Raw genomic sequence first — 26,915 nt, forward strand, 5'->3', positions numbered from 1 at the left:
CCAGGCCTCAGCCTGGCCCAGTTCTGGCTACTGCAAGAATTTAGGGGGCAAAATAGTGGATGGGAGATCTCTGTCTTCCTTATCTCTTTCCTTTCAGATAAATAAAAATAAATAAAACACATTTTTAAAATATTGGCTGTGATTTTGATATTTAAGATGAGTAACTGGTACATATGCAGCCATATTATTTGCTCCATGATGAAAATTTTCCAGTGTAAGATTATTCCCTGAAATTAAAAAGGGTTCTTGCCCCATCCCCACCCCAACAAAGGTAAAAAAAACACTGCTTTCCAACTAACTTTAGGATTAAACTATTCTCTCAGAAAGACTTTGTCAGGGTCGGTGCTGTGGCATACCGGGTAAAGCCGCCACCTACAATGCCAGCATCCCATATGGGATCTGGTTCGAGACCTGGCTGCTCCACTTCCCATCCAGCTCTCTGCTATGGCCAGAGAAAGCAGTGGAAGATGGCGCAAGTCCCTGGAACCCTGCACCCATGTGGGAGACCCAGAAGAAGCTCCTGGTTTTGGATCGGCGCAGCTCCAGCTATTGTGACTAGTTGGGGAGTGAACAAGCGATGGAAGACCTCTCTCTCTGTCTCTCCTTCTCTCTCTGTGTAGCTATGACTTTCAAATAAATAAATAAATAAATCTTTTTTTTTTTTAAGCCTTTGTCTTAGGTTTGTTGTTCCTCAGGGAACACACCAGAGGAAAACTGGCCTTTTAAAAGTGAAATAGGGCCGGCGCTGTGGCATAGCAGGTAAAGCCGCCACCTGCAGTGCTGGCATCCCATATAGACTCTGGTTCGAGTCAAGGCTGCTCCACTTCTGATCCAGCTCTCTGCTAGGGCCTGGGAAAGCAGTATAAAAGATGGCTCAAGTCCTTGGACCTCTGCACTTGTGTGGGAAACCCAGAGGAAGCTCCTGGCTCCTGGCTTCGGATTGGTGCAGCTTCAGCTGTTGCAGCCATCTGGGGAGTAAATCTCTCTCTCTGTCTCGACCTCTGCCTCTCTGTAATTCTGCCTTTCAAAAAAAAATAGTAAATCTTTTAAAAAAAAGTGAAATAGATGAAATGTTACATGTTGCTTTTTACACCAAAAGAAAATTTTCATTAAATTCAAGTAATTTGGCTGTCTGAACAGCTATCACATATTAAAATGATAAAATATACAACAAATTTTAGAACATTTTCTTACTGTGCTCATCAATGGGTAGGATTCTATTTGTATACACTGCTAAAATATGAGCTGAATATCTTTTTAATTTAGAGAAGATTCCCATACAAACAACAAAAATGGTCAAAAACTTTGAATACTTCCTTCAGAAGAGACAAGATGATTTAGAGTGGCAAGAGAAGAAGCCAAAGATCATTTAGTGGTAGACTTCAAAGGTAGCAACACCCACAGATGTCTACTGATCTTCAGCTTCATTTTTATGGGGATCACAGAAATTGGAATAAATTTTTTCATCTCTCTGAAGAAGTTGGAATATGTGATTAAATTAACTTACGGTTCTATGAGGTGCTTGTTCTTGATAGGTGAACTATTTGAGAAAAGAAACTATTATCTCTGTATCTTTCCTTTTTAAAAACTCGTAGTATAAACATTTAGATTAGATAGAAAGATATAATGAAATATTTCCTTCTGTGGGGCTATCAGAGACTCAAATAAAAATCTACAAAATAGCTATTTTCATCTTATCTCCTTATCCTGTACCCTCCATGCTCCCCATATTAACATTAAAATAGTTGAGCAGCAGTCTAGCCTGAAAGCAGGAGAGTAAACAAAATGAATTCTTAAATTCTCTTTAGCCTGATGATGCTATGATTGAACTATTTCTCATATACCAAAGATAGAAGGTTGAAAGTGTAATGCATCCCTTGTACCTAAGCCCTTAACTGGTCCTCTTCTCAAATGCTCAAGTGGGTAATCCTATCTCCATATTAACTTAACACTGGACCTACTGAGTAAATGAAGAAGACAGAAGGCAATCTGCAGAAAAACCTGTTTAACATATATAGCTTAAGTATTAATTCTGAATTTTAGAACCAAAAATTGCCTTGGCAGAAGTGACATATCTCATACAGAAAGGAACATTTTGTCACATGCAAGAGGTGAGAAAAAATAGAGGGGGCTACAGAACAAAATGTTTTACAATCGTATCTGTACTCTTATACTGTTACTTTCCATATATGGAAACTAAGGCACTGCCTTCTGAGAAAATTAACACTAAAATTCAAAAGAAGAGTGTGACATTTAACAAAATCTTAAGAATTCTACAGATCTAGAAATAAGACAGAAACAAAATTTCTTAAATAGCATTTGTTTTCTTTTAAAAGGCCTATTAAGTATGTTCTAATAGGTATTTCTCAATTAGAGGAGTGTCATATTAAAATTTTACACATATTTTGACATAGGAGAAAAAAATAAGGTTAGAACCTGGATTTCTCTTTAGAATTTCTCTCAGAGTATAGAATACTATAAAATGACTAACACTGACAAAACAAAAGCTATTAAATTGTTATGGCATCCCCAAAAATGGAGTTAAAATATGCAGATAGGTCCATTCCAAAGCAAAGCTCTCTTTCCAACCCCTTATAAAAGATTTAAGCTAAAGAAAAATAGAAAGAAAACCCAACAGCTGAAGACGACATCAGGCTATTTATAAGTCTTCTCCTAGTCCCCCAGACACCCTCACACGGGGGCTATAAACAGCTAACCAAAATATCTTGGAGGCTCTCATATCCACACCCACTGACACAAGTAGAGCTGCAACCACAGTGAAACTAGATTTCAGGTTCTTTTAGCAAATACGTGGCTATAATAGTAAACTGGAGTAAAAGCAATGGTAATAAAATAATTCTTTTAGAAAACATTAACTATACCTTTTTCCCCAACAAATGGTAAAGACCATGTGAAGACATCCATAAAATTGGGTAACCAGTAAGGATGTGGAGAACAGTTAAACTGTCGAATATTCATCACATTATTTTCATACTTTAATACAGCAGCTGCAAGATAAGTTGAATGTCAATGTAACAACTTGTCCTCAGCCTCAAAAACATAAAATTCACAAAGGCACAAAAACATCTTTTTAAAAGGGAGAGAGACCAAGGGATATATAGGATCAGAGCTGGTAGAGGGAGATGGGAACTAATTTTTCTTAATATCATACTTCTTGTTTTTAATATACTTTAATCTGGAACAACAGTCAGATCTTCCTTTATTATTATTAATGAAATTTCCAGATTCTTTCCAGAGTGGTTTCTCCACTTTACAATCCAATGATATACTTGTACTTCAACTAAATCCAAATTGTGAAAACTCAATTTTCAGAGAACACACAGAATAGCAAAGAGCAATTTTCTAGGTTTTGAAAGTTCACAAAAGCTGAGGAATTAAAGAGGGTCTTTTTATCTGCAGATAACCTGAAAATGATAGTTGCATGGCAATAACACAGCAAAACTCCACCAACTGGAAATATTTTATTTATGAATATGTAAATGTATGTTTCATTTAATGTGGGAAACCAGGGAAAAATGCAAAGCAATTTTACTTAATTTAGAAAAAAATTCTAAAAGAAATTGGAGAAAATATCATAATAAAATAATCTAAAAAGTACCTACTCATCTTCATTTAAGATCTAACGTTTCAATATGCTGATGTAACTAACAAGTTAATCTACATAGACTTCAGTCACTAGCTATATTACTTTATGGAATACTGGGTTAGAAAGATTGGGTTGTAATCTAAACTACAAAACATACTAACTGTGCAATGCTGGGTAAATTATTTTAACTAAATTGCTTCTCATTTATAAAATGGGATTTATTATATGTTCAGTTTGCTTACATCAGAAGTTTAAGATCAGAGAATGCATTTCATGTGAAACTATATAAAAATATACAAGCTTTGTAACTTGATATTTATGTGTGTACTTCCCACCCCCACCTCTTTAGTGAATAGTTCTGAAATGTAGATGTTAAATTCTCATATTTGCAATTCGGGCTAATACAGAATCTAAAGTAATCCAGCTATACATTACCATTTACGAACTTAATAGATACATGTTTGTTTCCCTTATAAAATTCCAATGTGAAATAGAAGAATTCTGAATTGAGTCTCAGAAATTATGGGCTGATCTCAAGCTTTCAGATCACAGTTAAGAGAGAAAATCTAGAAAATTGCTTTAGGATGGAATGAAACATTGCAAACACACCTATACTAAACATTTACATTATTAATATCATTTATATACAGATTCAGAACTACCAAGAGACATCTGATTTTGACAAGACAGATTCAACAGCTTGAGTTTCTTTTGTAAGTACTAAAAATTGATCCCTTAATCTTGTCAAAGGACAACCAGTACTGAACACCAGTTCCTTTAACACTGACAAGGGGCAGAGTTGAGGAAATAGAGCACTGGTAGAGAGTTAAATATAGTGCTCAATTCTGTTCTTGAGAATGGAGTCAAAATTTACATACATTTCTGCTTAAATATGAAATAAAAAATCATTAAATAGCTATAAGTTTTAACGAGATACTCTGCATGAATTATCCAGTATATTACTGTTTGATCGCAAATGTTTTTACTCTTTAACCATCATCTTCAATCATCCAAAAAACTTTCTTCTGCTCCTCTTTTGAACTTAACACCATGACCTTTATTTAGCAATGACCTCACTATCTTTCTAAATGTACTTTTTAAAGTCTTTAACCTTCTGCTCTTTCTTCCTGGCACATCCACTCTAGTCTGACCCTGAAGTAATGACATAGTCAACTGAATTCCAGACGTGTCAAGACAGAATAGGAGCTCTCCTCTTAATTTCCTCTTCTGAAGACATGAACTATGTAAACCCAACCTTATTTTCAGTGTCCTTGGCAAACACTTAACTAGATAAAAACCTTCTGACATTATCTGTCAACATGTTGTGTTCAGAATAAAATGAAATCCAATTATTATAGACAGAACATATCTGGAGGGAAGAAGGACAAATGGAAATCAATGAAACAGAAGAAAAAAAGAAAAAAGTAGTGAAAAGAAAGGAAAGGGAAGAATGTAACACCAAGAGGAGGTGAGGGTAAATTATCACAGAAAGCTCAAATACAAATAAATCTTCATGGGGCAGTGAAAAGACGAGCAGTCAAAATAGGGAATAAGAAAAGAGAAAGAGAATCTAGATCAGTGAATAAAGAACAAGAAACATGACAAATAAGCAAATAGTGCACATACATGAAGTGGTCAAAGCGGCAGTCTTAATACAAACAAGATCTTCTCTTGGTTATAAGGGAAATGCTTAAGAAGAGGGAGTTTGAGAAAGTCATGTTTGGTTTTGCCTGACATTTAACTCAGAGTGCTTTTTATAAACAGGTTTTCTGAGTGACAAGTTGTGGAATGGTTATGTATGACTTAAGTTTCACAGTTTGGATTTTTATTTCTGTTTCTCTCCCCTCCCTTGTATCTTAGAGTTTTTAATGAGATCTGGACAGTGTGAAACAATGCCCCTTTTTCTACTATATTTTCAAAAAAGTAAATTAAAATGCTAAGTTGTTTAACAATTTTTTATCAATAACATCTTACCTTTATTATTGTAGACATCTAAGTAATTAGGTGCCGAAAAAATTGTTATTAATGAAGGGAACCCTGTAGTTTGACTTTTTCTGTACATTCTATAGCTGCAAAACAAATAGCTTAATATGCATCGTAAAGCATCAATCATGGTTACTAAGTTTGATTTGTATTTAAGGTGTTAATTTGAGTCAGGAAAACAGAATTCTTACCCTGCATCTTGAGCTTCATGAGCTCTAATAATCGATAACAAATTATTGTTTTGCAAAAATTCACACACTGCTGGATAGCTGTGGGAGAAAAAGAGTAAATTAAGTAAAATAATGGATTTTTGTAGGAAGCATATCTATTTTAACAACTAAAATGTGATTAATCTTGGATATTTTCCTTACTTATAAAAATAAGAACATCCTCGAACTGTATTGTGACTAAAATGTTCCTGTGATTTTTCATTTCCAAAATCTTCAGAAGGATCGGACCATAGCAAGTCACACATTGGTCCAAATGCAGGTGGCTCTTTGAATCTATCTAACTGTGAAAGAAAGAAAAGAAAGAAACAAAGAACAGAAATAACTCATCAAAAAGTGAGGACAGAATGGACATAGGAAAGTGGCACCAACTTTGAATACAGTTCATACTATATTGTTCTGAACGATTAGAAGCTATTTCCTTAAAATATCACCATATTAATTTTTATCATTACCTAATCTTGGCAGTAAAGAGATGTTTGAAGCTTCTACTCTCTATCCAACAAAGTACTATAAATAGAAATCAACCTTGGAACCAAACTATATACTCACTCTCCTAATATCATCCAGTGTGTGTATTTCGGGTGAAAGTCCACCATGAACACAGAGAAACTGTTGGTTTAAAAGTGCAGCAAGAGGCAGGCTATCAAAAGCTTCCATACAAGCTTCATAGACTCTTTCTGAATATTTAATTTTACCTAAAGAAAAAAATTCAATATTTGAAAATCACATTGATCATTTTTAAAACATTGGCAGATATACTGCATGTTTATTTCTTATTCTCTTCCTTCCCTTATATCTTTTTTTTTTTTTTTTTTTTACAGGCAGAGTGGACAGTGAGAGACAGAGACAGAGAGAGAAAGGTCTTCCTTTGCCGTTGGTTCACCCTCCAATGGCCGCCGCTGCAGCCGGCGCACCGCGCTGATCCGATGGCAGGAGCCAGGATCCAGGTGCTTTTCCTGGTCTCCCATGGGGTGCAGGGCCCAAGCACCTGGGCCATCCTCCACTGCACTCCCTGGCCATAGCAGAGAGCTGGCCTGGAAGAGGGGCAACCGGGACAGAATCCGGCGCCCTGACCGGGACTAGAACCCGGTGTGCCGGCGCCGCAAGGTGGAGGATTAGCCTATTGAGCCACGGCGCCGGCCCCTTCCCTTATATCTTAAGGCTTTCTATAATGAGACAGTTATGATTTTAATTTTAAAAGGCATATGTATATATAAGTCTGGTGAATACTGACTATTAAAACCACAGCAAAAAAACTGAACAGAGAGAAAACAGATAAGCGGTAGTCAAGGTTGAGAATGGGCAAAGGACTGATTACCAGAGGCAGCGAGGGAGAATTAATAGCCTGATAAAACTCTTCTGTATCATAACTGATTGTGAGCAACATTATGCATCTGTCAAAACTTACAGAACTAAATACCACCAAGAATGAATTTACTCTGTATAATCTTTTTTAAAAGCAAGCATTCTCCTCTTTAACAGTCAATAAAAATAATACTACTGGACTTAAAGTATTTATTCTAAATTTACTTTGAGTACTCAGCAAACACTCATAAAATATTACTAAAAATAATTAAGTAAACTCCCTAAAAACAACAGCTCAATCATCCACCTTCAGAAGGTAAGGCAAAACTAGAAGTAGATCTAAGTATAAAATTTTTGACATTTTATACCACAAATCAGTGATTACTGTTACTACAGGCAAGACCACTATATCATGACTTCAAAATTCAATGTTCAATTTTTTTTTTCATTAAAATATATACATATGTGTGTGTGGTAGGTGAATTTATGGGATCCTCTTATCTTAAATGAATGCTTAAAATGGGCAGTAAAGGGGCTTGCACTGTGGCATAGCGGGTAAAACCACAGCCCGCAGTGCCGGCATCCCTTATGGGCGCCAGTTGGAATCTCAGCTGTTTCACTTCTGATCCAGCTCTCCTATGGCCTAGGAAAACAGTAGAAGATGGTTCATATTCTTGGGCCCCTATACCCGCTTGGGAAACCTGGAAGAAGCTCCTGGCTCCTGGCTTTGGATCAGACCAGCTCTGGCCATTGCAGCGATTTGGGGAGTGAACCAGCAGATAGTGGACCTCTGTCTCTTTCTCTGTCTCTCTCTCTGCCTCTGCCTCTCAGATAAATAAATAAATCTTAAAAAAAAAAAAAAAAAAAAAAAAAAGAAAGAAAGAAAGAAAGAAAGAAAAGGAGGGCAGTAAAGCAGGAAGCCCATATAGATGAACAAAAAGGGAGCCAGTATTGTCCCTTGGCAGGTTAGGCTGCTTACTGCAATGCAGGCATCCCACATGAGCACCATTTAGAGTCCTGGCTGCTCTACTTCTGATCCAACTCTCTGCTGATGCACCTGGGAAAGCAGCAGAAGATAGCCCAAGTACTTGTGACCCTGAACCCACATGGGAGACCTGCAAAAAGCTCCTAGCTCCTGGCTTCAGATTGCCCCAGCCCCAGCCATTTTGGCCATTTTGGGAGTGAACCAGAGGATGGAAGAAGTTCTTTCTATTTCTCTCTCTCTGTCTGTAACTCTGCCTTTCAAATAAATAAATTTTTTATTTATTATTTGAAAGGCAGAGTTAGACAAAGGGAGGGGGAGGGAGAGAGAGGGGGAGAGAGAGAGAGAGAGAGAGAGAGAGTGAGTGTGAGTCTTGTATGTGCTGGTTCACCCTCCAAATGACCGCAATGGCCGGACCTTGGCCGATCCAAAGCCAGAAGCCAGGAGCTTCTTCTCAGTCTCCCTCATGGGTGCAGGGTCCCAATGGCTTGAGCCATCTTTTACTGCTTTCTCAGGCCATGGCAGAGAGCTGGATCGGAAGTGAAGCAGCCAGGACTTGAACCAGCATCCATATGTGATACCAGCACTGCAGTGGTTTTACCCGCTATGCCACAGCGCCAGCCTTAATAAAATAATTTTTTTTTTTTTTTGACAGGCAGAGTAGACAGAGACAGAGAGAAAGGTCTTCCTTTTCTGTTGGTTCACCCCTCAGTGGCTGCTCCGGCGGCACACCGCACTGATCTGAAGGCAGGAGCCAGGTGCTTCTCCTGGTCTCCCATGCGGGTGCAGGGCCCAAACACTTGGGCCATCCTCCACTGCCTTCCTGGGCCACAGCAGAGAGCTGGACTGGAAGAGGGGCAACCAGGACAGAATCTGGTGCCCCGACCGGGACTAGAACCCGGTGTGCCAGCACCGCAGGCAGAGGATTAGCCTATGGAGCCGCAGCGCCGGCCATATAAAATAAATCTTTAAAAATAAATTTGTACTTCCCATCAGTCCTTTAACAAAAAAATACACAACGCTGACAGTATTAAAGAATTTGTTAATATTATTCACAGGAATTCCTCAAAATTAGGAGACAAAAATCTCCAGTGTAACAATTTTTTTTTCTTTCAGTTTTTATTTTTCCAGTTTGGAAAAATAATTTTAATATTAACACTATATACAACTCCATAAATATGTATAATCATTATGTGTCAATTTAAAAATTTAAAAAGAAACTACATATAAAACTTTAAAGTACATTTGTAAAATTTAAACTTAATAGCAAATACTGAAGTGAAAACTTCAGAATTAAATACAATTAAACACTAGAAAGAACTTGACAATCTTCCTCAAAGACTTTGTGTGGGCACAAAAATCTGTTCTGACAAATTGTACTGTGAAGTCTTCATAACTCTTACTACCCACATCACTTCAAAAGAATAATGAGGAAGTTAAAATATTTATTCTGGCAGTACTCACATTCCTGTTTAAAGGTAAAATATTCAGTAAGGTGTCTGCATTCATGGTTTCCTCTCAGAAGAAATAATGTGCTTGGGTACAGAATCTTCAAGACCCATAAATATAAGACACACTGCAAAAGAAAACATTCCCAGTGAATTTACCTTGTATTTTTGTTTAACTAAGTTATGTGATCTTTGCTCTTTTTTCCTTTAACTCTATTACCCTTACCATCTCTATTAGTCTTTATTATCTCTTTGTTCTTTACTAAAATTTAAGCCCCATGAAATCACCGACTCTGTCATCTTATTCACTCTGATTCTCCACTTCTAGAAAAGTACCTAGCAAATAGAAGAGTAATAAATATTTGTTGAATCAATGAGTCACATAATTTAATTACTTTAAATCTACAGGATATTTGGTATAAGGACAATTAGCGGATTGGTCACCTCCTGAAGTATATTAGTAAACAAAACAATGATGTTAAAAGTAATAGCAGCTAATATTTGTTGAGTACTTACTGTGTGTCAAGCTAATCTTCTTTATTTATTCCCCAAACAACACTACGCAGTATGTAATATTATCTCTGCTTAACTAGGAACTTAAGTAACTTGTCCAAAACCACAAAAGAGAAGTAATGGAGGTAGGATTCTGACACTGTGACGTTAAGCATTATGCATGTTGCTTAATGAAAAGTAGGGCTAACTTTTATGTCTGAATTGCCAATTATGAATGTTGCCTTACATAAGATAGGTGGCTCATTACCTAAACTAATTCAAATACAATGTAATTTTTAAAATAAAAAAGGTATTAAAATGAACAGTATAGCAGGTGCCTTTCTCTACACAGATTTAACATAAGATTTGTTAGATTATTTGGTTAAAACAAAGCAAAGATGCTTCATATGGAAATAAACATGGTTTATACAATCATAGCAAGAAGAAAAATTTTATTTTTAACAAGTAAGGTATATTAAAATGTATAACTATTTACATCTTCATTTTATTCCCAATGGGAGAAAAAAAATAAAACCATGGAAATGCTTAATAAACTCAGCCTGTTCTTGTTGTTTATTCTTTGTTATTTTCCTTTCATAGCAATAAAACGTATTAAATGAGTTCATACAAGGACATACACACCAACAGGCTTAATTACCAACAAAGCTTCCTAAAATTGGTTACTTCATTATTTTTGTTAAATACCAAATGTCAAATTTGGTAGGAATGGTCATTTTCTGATTTTCTTGAAGCCCTGAGATAATAACACAGGGAAGATTGAAGGGACTGGTAATTAAATGATGAATGGGAGGAAGAAGAACTCAGGGTAAAATTCCTAAAGGAAGTACAACAGATTTTAGAGCTCTCTTCCACACTAGGAACCCTGGCACAGAAAATAGGGTATAATGAAAACACTGGAAAAGCAGAAATAAAAAACAGTAAACAGCACAAAAATTCATCAGGCAGGTAAATCTTCAGTTAGGAAAAGTGAATAAAAGCACAGACTTGGAGTCAGACTGCCTGGCTGTACTGCTTATTAAAAGATATAACCCTGAGCAAGTCACTAATTTCTCCAAGCTTTGGGTTCCTTATCTGTAAAATGGATAAAATAACAGTACTTACTTCATAACACTGTTGCAACGATTAATTAATGTATACTAAACGTTTAAAACATGCTTTAAACATCAAGTGTGCAATACAACTAGCTATTCAAATTTTGAGGGGCCAGTGCTCTGTTGCAGTTGGTTAAAGCCCTGGCCTTCAGCACCGGCATCCCACATGGGCACAGGTTCGAGTCCCAGCTGCTCCACTTCCAATCCAGTTCCCAGTTAATGTGCCGTGGGCCCCTGCACCCACATGGGAACCCAGAAGAAGCTCCTGGCTCCTAGCTTTGGATCAGCTCAGCTCTGGTCATTGTGGCCATTTGGGGAGTGAACCAGTGGATGCAAGACCTCTCTCTCCCTATCTCTACCTCTCTCTGTAAGTCTTGCAAATAAATAAAATCTGGTAAAAAAAATGTTTTTGACCCTGCAGTTCTACCTCTAGAAACCTGTCCTATAGAAATAATTAGATAAGTATGCAAAAATGTATGAAGTGGCATAGCTCACTGAAGCAACATTTACAATGGCAACAACACTAGGAAGTCTTTAAGTCTCTAACAAAGAAAAGATTAACTTAATTAATATTTGTTTATTCAGTGGAAGACAATGAAGCTATTAAAAATAATACTGTAGGTTTCTGTTTACTGACTTCAGAAAATAGTCAAAGGATAATGATGTATGAAAAAAGAAAGCTTTAGAACAATTTTACAGCACAGTCCCATTTTAATTTTAATTTTAAAAAAGAAGAGAAATACATATGATAGCACAGACTGTTCTATATTTAGCATATTTTATTTATGTAATTAGGAAACAAAAAGGAACAAAAAGAACCACCTACTGTTAAATAATGAACCAGAGATCATTTTAATTGCTTTAAAATTTTTTAAAACAAATGAATATTTTCAGGTACAAAGATTCCATATGACATCCTTGGTTCTTAATAGTTACGTAAGACGGATAGAAGCACACATGGCTTAAGCAGTAACAGAATCATAATACATTTTATTTAATCGGAAAGATTTTAATTTTTTTTTCATATGGGGGAAGAATGATAAAAGCACTAACTTCTTAAGGTCTCTAAATAATAAGGCAATAAAGACCCCTCAGTCTGTTCATAATTCCCACTGAGAAAAATAATCATTGTAATTACATAAACAGAGTAACACAAAGGAAGTTAATTGAATGGTTTGATAGAGAAGCGAAATAGAGTAGTTTTTCCTACAAACTTTTAAAGACATTAAAAAACACAACTCAAGTACTTTTAGGAACCTATTTTACTAGAAATTAATAGAAATCTTCTATACCAACACTTAACAGCAAATCAAACAACAATAGATATGATTATTACCTCTATACTAAAGTAACCTCTGTCCACATAATCACCAAGAAAAAGGTATCGTGTATTAGCAGGTGATCCTCCTACTTCAAACAGTTTCATCAGATCAAAAAATTGGCCATGGATATCACCACACACTGAAAAAAGAAGATTATTAGATATGAAAAAAAGTTCTGAAATAACAGATTCTACTTAACTTCTAATTTCTTTCACATATGAGGCAGTGTAAATGCTATTGGGAAATGTCTGAGAAGGAAGTAGTCAATTAAGAGTCATGATAGGGTTGATGTGTAACAAAGTGTTCACGTGTTCAAGATTTAGAACAAGATGTAACGAAACAATCAAATTTGTGGTCAGTGACAAAATTTTCATCTAAATTTATAAAGCTCCTCTTTAGGAAGTCAAGGATGTGTCTAAGTCAAAGAAGGACAACATGAAAATGGTGGCAACAGAATGTCCATTCTAACACAACTGTTTCTTTTAAGTGACCTTTAAATTATCACTTTTATTATTCGACATGACATCAAAGTATTTGCTCCTCATGACAGAAAGCCAAGTGTTCAATCAAATTTAATACGTGGCCAATACAACTGATGAAACCTTCACAAAAAATGGTAAGACTAACTTCTGAACTCAGATTATTTAGGATGTTCAGCCACTGAAAACACGCAAAAATTGTTTTTAAAGTATGGAAAATAATTTGGAAATTCAAGATAATGTCCATGTAATACTAATTTATTATACAATATAATTCATTGGGAAACAGCTTTATATTTAGAGAAAAGAATAATGGTATAACAAAAAATATTCAAAACATTAATAAGTGTACCTGTAATTGGAGCTTCTACTTCTATCATGGTTTTCTCTCTCCGAAGGATGGCAGCACCCTCATTGATAATTCTAAGTGCAATTTCTTCATCTACTCGACCTTCTTTTACTAAGTGGTTCTTCAAAACATCAACCCTGGGTATCCCGTCCACATCAAATACTTCTTCAGATGTCAAACGATGTGTTGGAGGGAAAGGGACAGCTGCAATTTTTTCAAATTAATAAAAACTAAGTCACTAATAACATATTGACACAAAAACTAATCACTGAAATTAGATAAATAAACATCAAATTGAAAAGCAAAGGTTTCCATTCACTTACTGGGTAGAAGTTTTAATTTTTTTCCAATTTTTTAAAAGATTTATTTTACTCATTTGAAAGGCATGGTGACATTAAGACAGAGAGAGAGAGAGAGAAAGAGAGAAAGGATCTCCCATCTGCTGGTTCACTCCCCAAAAGCCCCTCAAATGTCAGGACTGGGCCAGACTGAAGCCAAGAGTCAGAAACTCCACCTAGATCTCCCACTTGGGTGGCAAGAGCCCAAGTAACTGGACCATTATCCAGCAGGAAGCTGGATTGGAATCGGAGGAGCCAGGACTCAATTGGCATTCCTATATAAGAGTTGAGCATCTAAGGAGCAGTTTAACATATTGCCTCATACATGCACCCTAGAAGTTTAAATTTTTTTTAAGACTTCTTTATCTTTTTGAAAGGCAGTTACAGGGAGGGAGACATGGGGGGGGGGGGATGAAGGAAAAGATCTATCTACTTGTTCATTCCACCAATGACCCCAATGGGGGTGGGGGGGACAGGCAGAAGCCAGGAGCCTGGAACTCTACTCTGGTCTCCCATGTTGGTGACAGGGGCCCAAGCATTTGGCTCAGATACTGATGCTCACTCAGAAGCAATAGCAGGGAACCTTGGCAGAGCAGCCAGGACTCAAACTGACACTCATATGGAACACCAGCATTGCAGGCAGCAGCTTAACATACTATGCCACAATGTTGGTCCTAGAAGTTTTAATTAAAAAAAAGTTTTTTAAGAAAAAATAATGAAATTACACTACTTTTTATTAAGCTTCATTTAATAATGTTTTTGAGAATTATTACAGGAATGAATTCTTACAAAATTAACAGTTCTTTTAACATAACACTTTTTTTAAGCCAACACATTTTTAAGGAAAGCTTTCAAAATGTATCAAATACTCTTCACATTACCTAAAGTATAATAATACAATTTAATACCACACAAGCCAAAAAGAGATATTCCATGCTGTAGGCAGCATACAGGATAAAACTGATCAGGTTTGTGAGCTTCACCATGGCCCTGTGTAACCAAATGTCCCTACCTGACCACACCTGTACACCCCCCTGCCAATCAGACTAATTAACCACTCCCCTTCAGAATCGGATTAAAGGCCTGGAACACAGTGGGCCCATCCCTTTTTGGCCTTTTGCCTCTTTCGCCATTGTGGATGCGTGGTCTTCAGGCCACCTGCCCCACGCTTTCTGGCCTACGTGCTCCTCCACATAGCTGGCTCCTGGTACTTGGTATAAATCCAGATTTTCCTTTCTTTCTTAGATAGGGCCCTCACTCTCCTATGTATTTCTCTCACTAAATAAAAAGCTTAAAACTTAAAAAAAAAAAAAAAAAAAAAAGGAGAGAGCAAGAGAGAGATTCCAAATAAAAGGTAATCTACCATGTTCCTATGAGAACTTAAAAAATATGGGGTCAGCGTTGTGGCGTAGCGGGTAAAGCAGGCATCCCATATGGGTCCCGGCTGCTCCACTTCCGATCCAGCTCTCTGCTATGGCCTGGGATGGCAGTAGAGGATGGGCCAAGCCCTTGGGCCCCTGTACCCATGTCAGAGACCCAGAAGAAGCTCCTGGCTCCTGGCTTCGGATTGGTGCAGCTCCAACTGGGGAGTGAACCAGTGGATGGAAGACCTCTCTCTCTCTGCCTCTCCTTCTCTCTCTGTGTGTAACTCTGACTTTCAAGTTAAATAAATAAATCTTTAAAAAAATATTTCCTGGCCAACTTAAAAATAAACTTTAGGAGAGCCAGCACTTGGCCAGGAAAAGCCACTGCCTGTGTCATCGGCACCCTATTTGGGCTCTGGTTCAATTCCCAGCTGCTCCACTTCTGATGTAGTTTCTTGCTAACACTCCTGGGAAAAGCAGCAGAAGATAGCCCAAGTACTTGGGCCCCTTCACCCATGTGGGAGACCCAGATAAAGCCCCTGGCTCCTGGCTTCCACATGGCCCACTTTCCCATGGCCCAGCCCCAGCCACTGTGGTCACTGGGGGAATGAACCAGTGGACGGACAATCTCTCTCATATCTCTCTCTCCCTCTCCAACTTTTTCAAATAAATATATAAATCTTTAAAAAAAAAACCAGAAAATTAAAACAGCTGAATGCTTACTTCTGAAATTTAAACTAATTTAGAGGCACATATAGACTTAAAATAAGATTAAGCTTAAAACAATTTTAAAATAATGCTTTTTCTCCCACCTTCACACTTAACAAACTTTCAAAGTCTTTATGCACATCTTCAATATCAGTGCATACCTTGTCTATCGCTGGAATCGCTTTTTAAATCATCTAACACAATTTTCCGAAGGAAATCATCTTCACTTCCATAAAGCATTTTTTGAACATGCTATCACTGTAAATTTACTCCTGCAAATTATCCGCATGGTCCCATCTGTGTAACTATTCAGTAGTTGGTTTTTTCACTCCTACAGTAAATATACTATTTCTACAAATAATCACAAACTGCACTGTTTTTCAATGATATCTGTTGAATGGAAGAAAAACAGAAAGATCTATTTTCTTTTTTTTTTTTTTTTTTTTTTTTTTTGACAGGCAGAGTGGACAGTGAGAGAGAGAGACAGAGAGAAAGGTCTTCCTTTGCCGTTGGTTCACCCTCCAATGGCCGCCGCGGCCGGCGCGCTGCGGCCGGCACACCGCGCTGATCCGATGGCAGGAGCCAGGAGCCAGGTGCTTTTCCTGGTCTCCCATGGGGTGCAGGGCCCAAGCACCTGGGCCATCCTCCACTGCACTCCCTGGCCACAGCAGAGAGCTGGCCTGGAAGAGGGGCAACCGGGACAGAATCCGGTGCCCCAGCCGGGACTAGAACCCGGTGTGCCGGCGCCGCAAGGTGGAGGATTAGCCTAGTGAGCCACGGCGCCGGCCCAGAAAGATCTATTTTCAATAGTATCTAAGCACACTTTTAAGATCAGATACTTAGGCAAAATTACTATTTATCTGTTAACTCTGTATGATTCTTTTTTACTGAATAACAAATGACCTCTTTATGCATTCAAAATCTGATTGTACTGAATTAGTTTCTTTTTTTTTTTTTTTTTAAGATTTTATTTATTTATCTGAGAGGCAGAGTTACAGACAGTGAGAGGGAGAGACAGAGAGAAAGGTCTTCCGTTTGTTGGTTCACTCCCCAAATGGCTGCAATGGCCGGAGCTGCGCTGATCTGAGGCCAGGAGCCAGTGGCTTCTTCCCAGTCTCCTATGTGGGTACAGGGGCCCAAGGACATGGGCCACCTTCTATTGCTTTCCCAGGCCACAGCAGAGAGCTGGATTGGGAGAGCAGCAGCCAGGACTAGAACTGGCACCCATGTGGGATATGGACACTGCAGGCGGAGGATTAACCTACTGTGCCACAACCTCAGTCCCGGTTTCTGGTACTTTACCAAATAGTATTTTCTTTTTCAAAGGAAAAAAAGAAACTTACAAGGGTTTAGTAAGCACAGACTTGGGGCCAGTGTTGTGGCAAAAGGGTAAAAGCCTCAGTCTGTGATGCCAGCATCCCAAATGGACACTGTTTTAAGTTCCAGCTGCTTTACTTCCAATCCAGATTCCTGCTAATGCGCCTGGGAAAGCAGCAGAAGATAACTGAAGAGCTTGGGCTCCTGCGCCCATGTAGGAGACCAGGAAGAAACTCCTGGCTTCAGTCTGGCCCAGCCCTGGCCATTGCAGCCATTTGGGGAGTGAATCAGTAGATAGAAGATCTGTCTCTCTTTCTCTCTCTGTAACTCTTTTTTTTTTTTTTAAAGACAGAGTTACAGAGAGAGGTAGAGACAGAGAGAGGGGTCTTCCATCTGCTGGGTCACTCCCCAGATGACCGCAATGGCCAGAACTGCACCGATCCGATGCAAGGAGCTGCTTCTGGGTCTCCCACGTGGGTGCAGGGGTCCAAGGACTTGGGCCATCTTCCACTGCTTTCCCAGTCCACAGCAGAGAGCTGGATCGGAAGAGGAGCAGCCAGGAGTTGAACCAGCACCCATATGGGATGCCGGCGCTTCAGGCCAGGGCTTTAACCTGCTGCACCACAACAGTGGCCCCTGTAACTCTTTCAAATAAATAGAACAAAGAAAAAAATAAGTACAGGCTCAACTAGAAAGTAGCTCCTTTTTTAGAAAAAAAATTCTTTTTAAAGATTTTTTTTATTTGAAAGGCAGTTACAAAGAGTCCAGAGAGAGAGAGAGGGAAAGAGGGAGGGAGGGTGGGAGGAGATTTTCCATTTGCTGGTTCACTCTCAAAATGGACTTGGGCCATCTTCTACTGCTTTCCCAGTCCACAGCAGAGAGCTGGACTGGAAGAGGAGCAATCGGGACTAGAATCTGGCGCCCATATAGGATGCCAGCACTGCAGGCAGAGGATTAACCAAGTGAGCCATCCTTTTTTTTTTTTTAAGATTTATTTATTCATTTGAAAGTGTGAGTTACACTGATAGAGGGAGAACCTGCTGGTTCACTCTCCCAGGTGACTACAATGGCCAGGACTTGGCCAAGCTGAAGCCAGGAGCATCTTCAGGTCTCCCATGTGGGTAGCAGAGGCTCAAGCACTTGGGCCATCTTCCACTGTTTTCCAAGGCCTTAACAAGAAGCTGAATCAGAAGTGGAACAGTTGTGACAATGAATCACATGATGCCGAAGCTGCAGGTGGCAGCTTTACCTGCTATGCCACACTGTTAAGTTTTATTACATAATGAAGGCATTAGACATAACAAAGACATCAAACTATATTCTGTTACCCAAATATAGTGTTAAAAATATAATAAAATTTGGGGCCAGCACTGTGGCGTAGTGGGTGGAGCCACATCTGCAGTACCAGCATCCCATGTGGGAGCTGGTTCGAGAACCATTTCCGTCTAGTTCTCTGCTGTGGCCTGGGAAGGCAGTGGAGGATGGCCCAGGTCCTTGGGCCTCTGTGCCCGAATGGAGGAAGCTCCTGGCTCCGGATCAGCTCATCTCCCGCCATTGCGGCCATTTGGAAAGCGAACCAGCAAATGGAGAACCCCTCCCTCCCTCCCTCTCTCCTTATCCCTCTCTCCCTCTATCTGCCTCTGCCTTACAAACAATAAAAAAAATAAAATTAAATTAAAACAGTTCAAGTACATCTTTCTCCAAACTGATTAAACAAATCATATGACTGCTAAGCCAAATTTGTCTCTATCAGTAAACCAATCGTTTAGAAAAAAACTCAACATTTAAATGAACTGATCAATAAAAAAATCAAGAGCTAGTTCTGGGTCGTTATAAAAATAAGGTTAAGTCTCTTAAACACAAATTTTTAAGATCAAACTAGCATATTCTCATCAGGCAAGAAAATCTTTTATTTATTTATTTATTTATTTATTTATTTATTTATTTATTTTTGACAGGCAGAGTGGACAGTGAGAGAGAGAGACAGGGAGAAAGGTCTTCCTTTGCCGTTGGTTCACCCTCCAATGGCCGGCGTGCTGCGGCCGGCGCACCGTGCTGATCCGATGGCAGGAGCCAGGTGCTTCTCTCTTGGTCTCCCATGGGGTGCAGGGCCCAAGCACTTGGGCATCCTCCACTGCACTCCCTGGCCACAGCAGAGAGCTGGCCTGGAAGAGGGGCAACCGGGACAGAATCCGGCGCCCCGACCAGGACTAGAACCCGGTGTGCCAGCGCCGCAGGCGGAGGATTAGCCTAGTGAGCCGCAGCGCCGGCTGAAAATCTTTTTAAAAATTCAACTTAGGAAAAGAGATAACTGTTTAAGATTCTGCATTTAGCTCATGTATACTTCCTGTCAACATAGAATTCAATTAATGGCTGAATTTTGTTCAAAATACGCAACTTCCCCAAAAAATCCACCTGGGGGACCACTCCATCGTCTCCCTAGGCTGGTACTGCATGCTTTCATGCACACTAAGAATGCTCTACTACAAGTTATGATGAGTATTTTTCTTCTTTAATCAAAAGCCAGAATCTTTTTTAACGGAAGAAGAGGGGAAAAAAAAATACAACAACAAAAAAGGTACACACCGTCTCCATGCACATGAGTTAATATCTTTAGATCTATCCTTCTCTTTTTTTTTTTTTTGTTTGTTTGTTTGTTTAAACTCAAAGCATGTTCTTACAGTTTAAAACCATCTGGGCCATCTTTAACAAACAGGTACAATTTCAGTGGTAGAGAAATGGTATCAATTCACAGATAAAAGTACATGAAAACTATAGGGGATCAGAACTGTTCTAATGATACAACACAAAGTAGAGAATATGGAATTTCAAAAGAGTAAGTTTTCATGTATCAGTGAATGATAAAATGAGAAGGGGAAAAAGATATTTAGAACTGCTTAGCAGAAGAAGGTGCAGTACGTGATCTGATCAAAGAAAAATTACTAAATTCAATTTTGCCTAAAAGAAGTTGTTCAACAGGGATTCAAAAGTTTTTTGATCAAACATATTCTCTATTACTACTACTTTATTTCGCAACTTCCAAGGCATTTTAAAGTATTTCCAGCTAGTTTTCAAGCCTTTAAAAGGTTTTGCTTTTTTATTTCTAATTCATTTTCAAGCAAACTGCTTTTCCAGTTTCCTTACTATGTAAGTATATATTTTTCCTCCTAGTTTGTGGACTATTTTTCTTGCTCTTCTATATTTGTGATAGACAGACTCAAACCTAAAAAATGTATGTAAGCATGACATAGATGGTGAACAACTAAAAAGGGCTAATTAATAATGGATGATTGGGGGCCAGCGCTGTGGCATAGCAGGTAAAGCCACCACCTGCAGTGTCAACATCCCATATGGGTGCCAATTCGAGTCCCAGCTGCTTCACTTCCAATCCAGCTCTCTGCTATGGCCTGGGAAAGCAGTAGGAGATGGCCCAAGTCCTTGGGCCCCTGCACCCATGTGGGAGACCCAGAAGAAGCTCCTGGCTCCTGGCTTCGGATCGGCGCAGCTCCAGCCATTGCAGCCGTCTGGGGAGTGACCCAGCAGATGGAAGACTTCTTTCTCTCTCTCTCTGCCTCCTCTTCTCTCTATGTAACTCTTTCAAATAAATAAATATATCTTAAAAAACAAAAACGGAGGATTGGCTAAAACAAACTAATGAGCTTCAAAATTATCTCAAATCATCACATTACCAGCAGCAGAAAACTTGATTTTGTAATATTCATTTTGACCAAAATATTCTGTTGAAAGTTTCCCCCTAATCTAAATTTTGGTATAAAGGATATATAGCTGTATAGTAATTACAAACCATCACAAGGTATTTTCACTCACATTTAATGTATGGAGGATAAAAAACAACACTTTAAAAAGCTTTAATTCAAGAAGCTGGAAAAATAAACCAAGGATATAGATTGATCAGGATTAGGAGAGAAGCGGAGATTTTACTATTTCTGCCACTGGGCAAGGAATCCTGGGAATTAACTCATCTTGTCATCAAATACTCCATAAAGGTTATAAACTCTTAGCCCTATCAGAAGCCTCCAATTCCAACTGGAGTGCTGCTGAGCCAAATGAACAACTTGATACAAGTATCATTCAGACGCCTCAGGTCAGTTAATCCCACTGTGCTTCCATCATTGCCACTCTGGCAGCTGTCCAAAATAAAGTCTTATACTTCTGTCTTTTTCTGTTATTTCTTTCCTTCATAAGATTTCCCTCTCTCCCAGTCCTTTGCATTGAGGCCTCTAGAATTCCCACTTTAAGATTTAAAAAAAGAGGGGCTGGCACTGGGCCTAGCAGGTAAAAGCCGCCACCAGCAGTGACGGCATCTCCTAAGGCACCAGTTCGAGTCCTGGCTGCTCTACTTCTGATCCAGCTCTGCTATAGCCTGGGAAAGCAGCATAAGATGGCCAAACTCCTTGGGCCCCTGCACCCATGTCAGAGACCCAGAAGAAGCTCCTGGCTCCTGGCTTCGCACTGGCCCAACTACAGTCGTTGCGGCCATCTGGGGAGTGAGCCAGCTGATGGAAGACCTCTTTTAATACCTCTGCCTCCCTGTAACTCTGCCTTTCAAATACATTAATTAATTAGGAAACAAAAAATGATGAGAGGCTGGCACTGTGGTACAGCAGGTAATGTCGCTGCCTGCAGTGTCAGCATTCCATATGGGCACTGGTTCGAGTCCTGGCTGTTCCACCTCTGTTCTAGCTCTCTACTGTGGCCTGGGAAAGCAGAAGAAGATGGCCCAAGTCCTTGGACTCCTGCACCCACATGGGAGACCCGGTGGAAGCTCCTGGCTCCTGGCTTTGGATTGGCACAGCTCTGACCGTTGCAGCCATCTGGGGAGTGAAGCATCGGATGGAAGACCTCTTTTTCTCTCTGCCTTACCCACTACACCACAGTGCCAGCCCCTTAATTGTTTTTAATAGGATGAAAAGCCCCTCCTTCTCAACTCCCTTCTGGCCACTTTCATTTCTTATTATTTTGAAGCTATTCCATAATCTGTCTACTATTAAAACAACAAACTCAGCTGTTTTGCCCTTTTGTCATTTTACACTACCTGCCAGACAAAATCCCAATTCTTGGATAAACATGGGTGCCGAGTATAAAATCATCAAAATTTGGTCCTGTGCTACTACAAATACAGTCTCTAATTTACCTAGTCCTTGATTTTTCCCAGTAATCTTCAATCGTCCTTTATCTAGCTTCTACTCTACTCTCCTATCCTGTAACTTTTGCCTCTTTTGGGTCTTGAAATCACTCACCTAGTTTTACTCTTACTTCTTTAGATATAACTTATTAGCCTACCATTTTTTTTTTCATTTTTATTTGTTTAATAGGCAAAGAGACAGAGATTTCCAACCCAAAGGTTCACTATCAAAATGCCCACAAAAGCTGGAGCTGGGTCAGGCTGAAATCAGGGGCTGATAACTCAATCAGATCTCCCACATGGGTGGCAAGGACTTGAGCTGCTTCCCAGGATGTGCACTGGTAGGAAGCTGGAATCAGGAGTGGCACTGGGACTAGAACTCAGGCACATCTATACGGAATACAGGCATCCCAGAGTGTCTTAACTGCTAAGATGAACACTGGCACCTGGACTTTCTTTGCTCAATCCTAAATGTCAATGCATACCCTAGGATTCTGTCCTTTGCTCCTTCTCTTACTACTCTGTATTAATGATCTCATTCATCAACATTACAGCTTCACCTATCATTTATATTTTGAGATCTTCCATATAGATCAATTAAGTCAGATCTCATCCCTAAATTCTAGATCCATATTAAACTTCCAAATATTTCCACTTGAATGTTCTACAGCTATTGCAAATTTAGTATGCATAAAATTGAAGACCACCTTTCCTTCTAAGTCATAACCAAAAGTTACCTGATTAATTTGGGAATTATCCTAGACATTTCCTTTTTCCTTATTCTATACAGTTACTAGGTCCTAAATAATTCTCCAGTGTGTTTTGTCCCTTTGGTCCCTGGAGAGACTAAATAAGGACTCCCCTCCCCTGTCCCTGCTGAATTATTACAATTACAAACTTTTCAGGGATGGTGCTGTGGCATAGAGGGTAAAGGTGTCACCTACAGTGCCGGCATCCCATATGGGCGCTGGTTCTAGTACCAGCTACTCCACTTCCGATCCAGCTCTCTGCTATGGCCTGGGAAAGCAGTGGAAATTGATCCAAGTCTTTGGGCCCCTGCACCCATGTGGGAGATCCAGAAAAAGCTCCTGGATCCTAGCTTCGGATTGGCACATTTGAGGAGTGAACCAGAAGACGGAATACCTCCATCTCTCTCTCTCTCTGCCTCTGCCACTCTGTAACTCTGCCTTTCAAATAATAAAATATTTTTAAAAATACAATATTTTCTATTTTATCCATGTTCCATATTAGAGAGTATTCTAAAATTCAAATTCTAACATTTTCGTGTTTTGAAACTAGCTTCACTACATAAAATCTAAACTCTCTTTCTTAACATGGCATAAAATCCCTCATGCTCTGACATCTGCCTATATTTCCACCCTCAACTTTTGCCACTACCTCAGTTCCCAGATACTTTCTACATACACTCTAAACATTAACTTCATCTTTTAAACTACATCACTTTCTTTTTCTCTAAATGGTAAGTGCTAGTGTTTTGGTGTACACTATTCCCATCTTTTGCTTATCTTCTCCTGGTCTTTAAACTTCATTTCAGTGTTATAATTCTTAAAAACTTTTTCTAATCTTACTAAACTAATGGTGCCAGGCCTCTCCTTTGCTATCCCATAGCAAAGCACATGATATACACTTAAAATACGGCACTTAACAATTTCACTATAAATATCTGTCTCCTTTCCCAGCTTAAGCTGCTAGAAGGAAAGGGGGATTATGTCTTCCATTTCTTAAATCTAGTGATTAGAACATAGATATGTTTACTGAACTAATGAAATACTAGTTACAGTGTCTAAAAAGCTTGTATATCTTAACACTAATTTATGTAGCAGTGACAACATATTTACAGAGATCTACCAAATACTTTCACATATATAATTCTACATGATTCTCTGTGTGTTTGGGAAGGCACATTTCAACTCCACTTCACAAATGAGATAAAAGGTTCAGAGACTGTAAGTGGCTTCCCAAGGTATTTTGACTAGTAAAGAGGGCAATGGTTCAAACTGAAATCTTCAGAATACTGTTCCATTACCATCTGTCATTATACCAACACAATGACACTTTTCTTTCGAAAAAATAAAGGCTCAGGGCCGGCACCGTGGCTCACTTGGTTAATCCTCTGCCTGTGGCACCGGCATTCCATATGGATGCTGCTTCTAGTCCTAGTTGTTCCTCTTCCAGTCCAGCTCTCTGCTGTGGCCTGGGAGGGCAGTGGAGGATGGCCCAAATGCTTGGGCCCTGCACCCACATGGGAGACCAGGAGAAGCACCTGGCTCCTGGCTTCGGATCCGCGCATCGCCCGCCGTAGCAGCCATTTGGGGAGTGAACCAATGGAAGGAAGACCTTTCTCTCTGTCTGTCTGTCTATCTGTCTCTCTCTCTCTCTCTCTCACTGTCTATAACTCTACCTGTCAAATAAAAAAAAAAAAAGAAAAATAAAGGCTCCTCATCATGAAGACCTGCCAGAGGCATAAGTATGGCACATGCTCTTAGGCAAAGACAATAAATTCAACAGCACTGCCTTCAAAATTTCAAGCAATTCTATGGGTACCTTTTAATTTGTGGTAGTTTTCTGAATACAACACATTTTTCTTAAATTTTTCTCAAAATTGGTTCCCCTTCCTGGCTTATCTTTCATATGGTGGTATTACCACCCCCTGGTGCTCAGACTTAAAATTTCTGTGTCATTGTTCTTTCTGGACTCCCAAGTCCTGATCCTTCAAATCTTCTCAATTTTCTTACAATAACCTTGTTGTGATGCCTGTTCAAGTTCTTATCAAAATGTTTACTAGAAAAATCTAAATAATCTCTACTCTCCCTCCTCCTAGAGCTAGATTAACCTACTACAAAAAAAAAAAAAAAATAGGTAGTCTCTTAACAACTACAAAATAAAGAAAAAGAAAACCCTGAATTTTTTTCAAAGTTTTTTTGAATTTTACCAATCTCAGTCTTTTAGAGGTCACTCCAACCGCAATTAACCAACAGATCCCCTAAAGCAAAATTAGTCTGATTTTGTTTACTACAGAAATATTGTTCGGGGGTGGCGCTGTGGCGCAGTGGGTTAATGCCCCGGCCTGAAGTGCCGACATCCCATATGGGCACCGGTTCTAGTCTCAGCTGCTCCACTTCCAATCCAGCTCTCTGCTATGGCCTGGGAAAGCAGTAGAAGATGGCCCCAGTCCTTGGGTCCCTGCACCCACACAGGAGACTCAGAAGAAGCTCCTAGCTTCAGATTTGTGCAGCTACGGCCGTTGCAGCCAACTGGGGAGTGAACCGTTGTGGCCAACTGGGGAGTGAACCATCAGATGGAAGACCCCTCTCTTTCTCTCTCTCCTCTCTATATAAGTCTGACTTTCAAATAAATAAATCTTAAAAAAAAAATATTGTTCACCTGCTTCATTCCCAACCAACCACTTCTCCAATATACTAATATGTTTATTCTCAATATTATTTGGAATTTGTGTCATATCTGGTTTCTCTCTTTCCCTTAACTATGCCTTGGTCATACCTTTTTTCTTTTCTTTCTTTTTTTTTTTTTTTTTTGACAGGCAGAGTGGACAGTGAGAGAGAGAGACAGGGAGAAAGGTCTTCCTTTGCCGTTGGTTCACCCTCCAATGGCCGCCGCGGCCGGCGCGCCGCGGCCGGCGCGCTGCGGCCGGCGCACCACGCTGATCCGATAGCAGGAGCCAGGTGCTTCTCCTGGTCTCCCATGGGGTGCAGGGCCCAAGTACTTGGGCCATCCTCCACTGCACTCCCTGGCCACAGCAGAGAGCTGGCCTGGAAAAGGGGCAACCGGGACAGAATCCGGTGCCCCAGCTGGGACTAGAACCCGGTGTACCGGCGCCGCAAGGCGGAGGATTAGCCTAGTGAGCCACGGCGCCGGCCGGTCATACCTTACTTGAACAATTCCATTCATCTTTTTTTTAAAGATTTATTTATTTATTTGAGAGGCAGAGTTACAGGGAGGCAGAAGCACAGAGAGAGGGAGGGAGAGAGAGAAAAAGAGGTCTTTCATCTGCTCATTCACTCCCCAAATGGTCGGACAGAGCTGGGCCAATCCGAAGCCAGTCTCTCCCAGGGTGCAGGGGCCCAAGCGCTTGGGCCATCTTGTACTGCTTTCCCAGGCCATTAGCAAAGAGCTGGAGAGGAAAAAGAGCAGCCAGGACAGGAACAGGCACCCACATGGGATGCCAGCAATGCAGGTGGAAGCTTAACCTACTAAGCCACAGCGCCAGCCCTATTCCATTAATCTTTTTTTTTTTATTTTATGATTTATTTTTATTTATTTGAAAGACAGTTACAGAGAGAGGTCAAGACAGAGAAAGAGGTTTTCCGACAGATGGTTCACTCCCCAGATGGCCACAAGGAGCCAGGAGCTTCTTCTGGGTGTCCCACACAGGTTCAGGGGCCCAAGGACTTGGGCCATCTTCTACTGCTTTCCCAGTCCACAGCAGAGAGCTGGATCAGAAGAGGAGCAGCCAAGTCACGAACCGGTGCCCATATGGGATGCTGGCGCTTCAGGCCAGGGCTTTAACCCGCTGCACCACAATGCCAGCCCTCCATTAATCTTTTAACTAGATAATCTTCCCCTTCTAATAATTTGCTTTACACAATACTACCAGTAGCAGTTATCAAAAACCCAGCTACCAGGTCACTTATTTCTACTTTAAAGCCTTCAATAATAATAATGGTTAGTGGCCGGCGCCGCGGCTCAATAGG

General features: G+C 39.7%; 1 protein-coding gene across 11 annotated transcripts in view; it reads right to left on the bottom strand.

The window, feature by feature from the left end:
* Positions 1 to 26,915, bottom strand: part of PPP3CB (protein phosphatase 3 catalytic subunit beta) — a 64,137-nt gene that overhangs the window by 28,443 nt on the left and 8,779 nt on the right. For 8 of the 11 annotated variants that reach the window (NM_001082727.1, XM_051823062.2, XM_051823061.2 and 5 more), the window contains 8 exon segments: positions 2,883 to 3,008; positions 5,582 to 5,676; positions 5,782 to 5,859; positions 5,962 to 6,101; positions 6,370 to 6,515; positions 9,572 to 9,683; positions 12,496 to 12,620; positions 13,313 to 13,513. In NM_001082727.1, coding sequence (NP_001076196.1) covers positions 2,883 to 3,008; positions 5,582 to 5,676; positions 5,782 to 5,859; positions 5,962 to 6,101; positions 6,370 to 6,515; positions 9,572 to 9,683; positions 12,496 to 12,620; positions 13,313 to 13,513 — 1,023 coding nt within the window. 11 annotated transcript variants of the gene reach the window in all.

This window comes from Oryctolagus cuniculus, chromosome 15 (assembly GCF_964237555.1).
Source record: "Oryctolagus cuniculus chromosome 15, mOryCun1.1, whole genome shotgun sequence".
NCBI lineage: Eukaryota > Metazoa > Chordata > Mammalia > Lagomorpha > Leporidae > Oryctolagus > Oryctolagus cuniculus.